General features: G+C 42.9%; 1 protein-coding gene across 1 annotated transcript in view; it reads left to right on the top strand.

Annotated features, from left to right (window-relative positions):
* The window catches only part of LOC119334006, a 26,425-nt gene extending 21,583 nt beyond the window's left edge, over positions 1-4,842 (top strand). Inside the window, exon 5 of the mRNA XM_037606687.1 lies at positions 4,544-4,842. Coding sequence (XP_037462584.1) covers positions 4,544-4,842 — 299 coding nt within the window. The remainder of the gene's footprint in view (positions 1-4,543) is intronic.
* The last annotated feature ends 1,793 nt before the right edge of the window (positions 4,843-6,635 follow it).

Here is a 6,635-nt window from a genome sequence, read left to right as displayed (position 1 = left end):
TATGCCACTATATACCTTCTGAAGCTTCTTCCCTGTACCATTTAAGTTCGCCTTTGTTTGTCCACATGAATGCAATGAAGTCCAGCAACAAGGAGCTAAGGGGACGAGGAAAGCTTGAGGACATCGATGTGCATTTATTTTTTGCATTTGCCCATTCTAGTTGTTGTCACTGCTGTCAAATTCATGCTACCATTATATATGGTCTGTCAGGCTTTGTGTTTGCTACTTGAGTTTTCCTCTTCACTATTTTACAGTAGTAACCATTAACTTGCAAAATCCCAAGCTGTAGCTAAAAAATATATGTAGTGTACAATGAGAAGTTTAAGAAGAAACTGTCATGTTTGGCACTGACAAGTATGGCATTATCAGAAACTAAGCTTACATGGTTGCGATTAGCTAATCTGGATCACATTTACTAGCAGTATCCATGAGTTTATGTGAAGAACTCCACAACAACAATAAATTCCCTGGTATATCATGTGCAAAGGCGTCTCTTGACATTTAAACCTTTGTTCCAACTAATGATACCTAGACTTGTAATACCCCAACATTTGTTAGGTGATGTTGTTTACTGAGCTTAGTGAAGGAGAATGCAGTCTTAGAAATTAAAAATGTGTTCTCCTGTACTGTGATATTGATTAATTTTATGTCATGATCCCTTTGCTCATGTAGGAGATAGTGAACTTAAATGGTGCTCAGTTTGTTTCTCTCATGTACATGCCCATTCATCTCTGGACCTTTCCCGATGGGCTGCAGCTCGTAGACTACGGGGTAGATGTGGCCGCCACCGAGGTATGCCCACCTCTCTTCTCCTTCCTTTAAGTGTTTGTGTGCAATCTTGATGTTGTGAAGAGCATGAGGATAATCTTGATGTTGCATTCTTGCTGTTTATTGAGTATTGCGAAGGAGAATGCAGTCTTAGATGTGCTCACATCCCGTGATTTTGAATATATTCTGTCATCCTCCTGCCTTTGCTCCTTAATTTATGTTGTGTTTCTTTAAAAATGTCAAACATCCACGATCTCTAGCGCCACCCACTCTTCCTCTCCGTCGGCTCTGCTGCCCAGCGTGGAGATGGGATAGGATCATAGGATAGGCTGACTTCCTTCCGTAGATAGCAGCTATAGGAATAGGTGTGGGCTGGCCGGCTGGGACATGCCCCTTTGAAGTTGTGGGCTCAGTTGTACTGAACTGCGAATGAAGCTCATGTTCAAAGAAATAATAAAAAGAAGTAAAGTGTCAACTATGATGAGTTTCCTAGAAGTATAAGATCACCTTATTGCAAGAAAGCTTTTCTTTTTTTTAAGAAAAGTAGAATCGCACAAGTTAACTGTATCGCCACTCATATTGTAGAAACTAATGAAACTTGGTGATGTGATATTACGTTTTGAAGATACTATATTAGTTTCATTCTATGTTACTCTTTGCGGGATTCTGATGCTAAGCTTTCAGACGCTGGCCTAGCAAGAACTGGACCTATCCAAGAGGTATAATTCATAAAAAAAATGTAAATATACAAGGGTTATGATTAGGACATGACCATCTTGTATCTCTTCATGTTTGTTGTTGTTTCTTTCCAAAGTCTCCAGCCATATATACTAGAGTGGTCATAAGGGTAGACACATGGGAGACAAAAGGAAATCCCTGGTAGTTGCCATTGTTGCTAGATAGTGGTTCACTGCAATGTTGCTAGCTAATGGGTCAAGGCCAACGCTAGTTGATTACTTGTCTTTAAAAAAGAACGTCAACCACTGAAATTACAGTTATGTGATGACAAGTTAACTTCGTTTTCTGTGGGGATTTGTTTGCTTCTCAGGAAATAGAAAGAATTGTAACTCCGTGCTGTTGTTAATTGCTGACTTTATTATTTATTTATTTATTAAAGGACATGTGCTGAAACTGGATGCAGATGCATGGTCCTTTCTTCCTTTCCCTATGCATACGTGATTTGAAGGCTGGCTGGGAGGGGCTAGGGTAACATATTTTTTTCCTCCCCTTGTTTGATTGGACGGTCAGTTCTGCTTGCACGGTTGCACATGTTGTATTCTCATTGATGTTGAGATAATGCTGCTTGTTATCGAATTCGAATGAACTAGGCAGAGCCATGAACCTCTTTGTCGTCACTTATTTTCTTAGCATTTTTGCCTTGTCTTGTGGTGTTAGAGAAATTAGACTCGCATTTTGGGATGTTAATTATGAACACAGGAGGGAGAGCGTATATATGGGCCACCTGGAGTTGGTTGTCAAGATGAAGTGGTCGGATCTACACGGTGTGATGATGAGGATCTAGCTGAGTTGGGTTATCGGGGAAGAGTAGGGGGATCCCTGTTTGATTGATCACACCCATGAGTGAAGATCTTGTGCATGCCCACTACTTGTATTGGAATGTCGTGTAATCTTGGTTTACCCTTGGTGATGGCCTCCGAAGGGCATCAACCATCGAGCGGCCGTGCTCGTCTTTTGTATTTCGTTTGTTGGTTTGTTCATGGGAATCATAAATATTGTGAACAACCAATGAATGAACCTCTGTATCTATTTTTTTTCTTTTTTTTTTCGAAAAGGAGGAATACCCCCGGCCTCTGCATCTGGACGATGCATACGGCCACTTTATTGATTATAACACAAGACCTTACAAAGTCGTACAACAGTAAGACCAAAGCCACCATCTTCGCAACCTCTGTCGCTACTCCTATCTAACTGATGAAGGGGCGCTGATGGTCTGGGCCTAATACCAAACAGACCTCGCAGCCAAACCTAACATCTGAGACCTGAGGTCCCAACCAGGACTCCTTCCGGGTATGGGCACCCACCAGTCCGGCGTGCTCTTCAACCAGGCCCCCTGCCGGGTATGAGGCCGCCGCAGCCACGTACCATCAATCCATCTTCAGAGCTGTACTGTTGCATGAACCGTGCTAGGCCTCTCTGCCATCGACGCCCCCACGACGCCAGACAGCGCCGCCATCCTGCGCTCGTCCATCATCACACGCCCACCGGCGGGACCCCCGCTGCTCCATGCCGCTGAGACCCGCTGATGTCGACGTGCCAGATGCCACGCCGCTCCTCCTCTTGTCCCCTCCAGTCAACACTTGCTCCAAAACGATGCCCCCAGGAGGGAGAACGACGTCGAAACGTCGCCATCGTCCGATCCGGTAAATCCAGATCTAGGGTTTCCCCCGGAACCTTTCGCGGTTGGCTGGAACGGAACCCTCCGCCGAACCGGCGACGTTGCCGCCGATCCGATCCCACCGCCGTGCGGCGCCCCCGATGGAGATCCTGAAGGCGAGGAGAGGGTCTCGATGTCGCCCACCAGAGGGAGAACGGCGCTGCGAGCGTCGCCAACATCGTGACCGGCACCGCCGGTCAAGGGTTTCCCCCGACCCAGAGCTCGCAACGCCATGCTCCACCAACCAGCCGAGCAGGACAAGCCCGCAGACCGGCCAGCAGAGGAGGAAAGCGAGCCGCCAACTCCAAGCCCGCCGCCGACTCGCCGCCCAGCACGGCAAAGACGGCGCACCGAGTGCTCCAGCAGTGGCCGCCGCCACCCGCAACGCCCGCAGCCCCCAGGGGGCCACGCTCTGTATCTATAGGTTGAACAGAATTATTGTCTGCCATGTCTTTGGAAGATGGGATGCAATCAAACTGAATGTTCTTTTTTGATGATCTAAATAAAGCCCTTGTCTTTTCGGTGGCATAATCAGTTTGAGGAGGATTCATTTTCTGTCACCTGCCTGTGCCTATGGTCCATTTGCTTGTAAACTGTAGCTAGCGTATACACTTGCTTGTGATTCTTGTGAAAATAAGAGCCAAATCAAACAAGACTTGAGCACTCTCTTTTCTCCTTGTCTAGAATTGGGTGTAACCCACATTGTTTATTTTGGGCATTCTCAACCCACATTGTTTATTTTTGACATCCTCAACGAAAGCAGGCCGACTTTGGAAATTTAATTAGCTTCCACTCCCTTCGTTCGTTCGTAAATGTAAGTACTTTTAGAGATTTTAAAAAATGGATGAATCCAGATTCCGGGACTACATACGGAGCAAAATGGGTGAACCTAGATTCTAGCAGGGACTACATACAGAGGAAAATGGATGGATCTAAAATATGTCTATAAATGCGTATGTGGTCCGTATTGAAACTCTTTAAAATGTCTTATTTTAAAATGTCCGTATGTTTCAGCACTCGGCTTACGCAACGATACTAGGCGAGTTTTTCCTGTAGTGAGAGGCCGAACGTACACCAATCCAAGTATCCGACTTATATTGACCCACGTTGTTGCCAAACGTACACCAATCCGTGTATCCGACTTATATTGACCCAAAGCTTCAAAACCTTATATTGACCCACGTTGTTGCAAAGCCCGAATACCCTATCGCACGAGATAGATCGATGGAGCTGCGCCTATCGCCAGCACCGCCTCGATCGGCCGGCGGACTGGACCGCATCAGCACCCTCTCCAGTGGTGGTGAACGATCAGGCCGCAGCGCACGCACCCGTTCCTCCCAGCTAGTGGCCAGCATCTTCGAGCCCGTGCTCACCTCCAAGTCCGTGACAAAGAGAAATGTCAAGAATATTGTGGCTGCGAGCCACCCGATTGGACAAGCCAAATTGTTTCCTTGACGAAGCTTAAAGATGTGGAAATCGATGGTTTCCAAGGAGACAAGCGTGAGTTTGACTTCCTGGAACATCTATTGAGATGTGCACCAATGCTTATCAATGTGATTCTAAGGCACTCCAGTGAGGGCGCGCCAAGTGAAGCAAAAATTCACGAGTTCTCCTTAGCGCATCCTTCCGTGGAATGGCACTATGTTATATCTTCTGTTTCTGTATCTATGGCTCCATAGGTAGTGATGCAATGAGAATTTAGGTTCCGCGAAAACATTATTAAACTGATGTTGTTGGAGCATTGCAAATGTGGGAAGATGACATATATCAAGCTTGATTATACATGCATATATCCTAGTTATTATGTTATATGGTGGCTTCCTGTTGATTTTACCACTTTTAGAACTTTTGAGAACTGCATTTTCATCCCGTTGGGCAGAATTTATCACATGCTGTGTAAACCAAACCAAGGTACTCCCTCTTTAAATTTGTTTTTAGAGTCCAAGACAGTGTCATAGCCGTCTTATATTAAGTTACAGAGGAGTAACAAAGAAAGAAAAACTCAAACAAATTATTTTGCCCCAACCACAAGAATTCCATTCATGATCATGAAAAGGACTTGTCCGAAGTAGATTTTAGCATATACAAGTCAAAATTAACCAACAAAAGCATAAACTAAAAAGGAACCAATGAAACATTAAAATAAATATTGCCCGGGTTGAAGCTCACATTCTATAGGGTCGTAAATTTCTTTGCCGACCCCGAATCTTCATCCTTCCTTAATGAAAATGGAGTATACCTATCACCTAGTTGATTGAGAGTTAACTAACATTGTGATGATTTTACAAATTTAGCATACAGATTAAAGCAAAAAAGTCCTATTCTTATAATGTTCTTATATAAAAGAAAAAATGTAGCATTGTCGACATAGAATTAACTAATTCTGGTCAATTTCACTAATTGTTCTGTGTGTTGTAATAATGTTTATCTAGTGTGAAAAAAGTTATATTTCCTAATATTCTTGTTGATAAAAAATATTTGAATTATAGCACGACTTTGTTTTTTTGCAAATGACCAAAGGCCATATATTAAGTAGCACAACCCCTTAAACCTTACAGAAAATGAAAAAAACATCCAAATCCTTCCGGCGCCGAAGTAATCCTCCTCTGCATCTGAAAGTGCAACTAATCCCCGGGTGGTTTTGGTAATTTATAACAACATATAGCTCATTGAATTAATATCCTTTCAAGATGATTATTTCAGAAAGTTCAATGATTGGCATGGCATGGACTAGAGATGTGGACCGGAACAGGGCTCGATGCCGACGGCCATATGGCTTCCTAGGTAGTGACGCTATGAGAATTTAGGTTCCATGAAAACGTTATTAAACTCATGTTGTTGGAGCCTTGCAAATGTGGGAAGATGACATATATCAAGCTTGATTATAGATGTATATATCTTAGTTCTTATGCTATATGGTGGCTTCTTGTTGATTTTACCTCTTTTAGAACTTTTGAGGACTGCATTTTCATTCCGTTCGGCAGAATTTGTCACATGCGTGTTAAAAGGAAACAGAAGTTCAAAACAAACCAATGTACTCCCTCTTTAAAAAAATAGAGTCCATGACAGTGTCAAGCCATCTTATATTAAGTTACAGAGGGCAAAGAAAGAAAATATCCATTCATGATCATGAAAAGGGCTTGTATGAACTATGAAGTAGATTTTATCATATACAAGTCAAAAAATTAACAAACAAAAGGGCTGTATCAACTTTATTCTGATGATTATGTGGATTTTACTATATTTTTTGTCAATATATAGTATTTTCCTATTACATGTGCAAATGTTAGAAAAATAAAGACAGGCCACGTCAAAATTTCCAGTGAAAAGCCATCAGTGGAAAAAGGATCACCAATAAGATAAAACTTTTGAAGTTTTAGCATTTTTGACAGAATCTGTTGATGTCATACTTTGGATGCATGGGAGAGGGAGGAGGTAATTCCAATAATTACTATCTAGTACGAAGAAAAAC

Source organism: Triticum dicoccoides, chromosome 7A (genome assembly GCF_002162155.2).
Source record: "Triticum dicoccoides isolate Atlit2015 ecotype Zavitan chromosome 7A, WEW_v2.0, whole genome shotgun sequence".
NCBI lineage: Eukaryota > Viridiplantae > Streptophyta > Magnoliopsida > Poales > Poaceae > Triticum > Triticum dicoccoides.
This window is presented reverse-complemented; position numbering and strand designations above follow the sequence as displayed.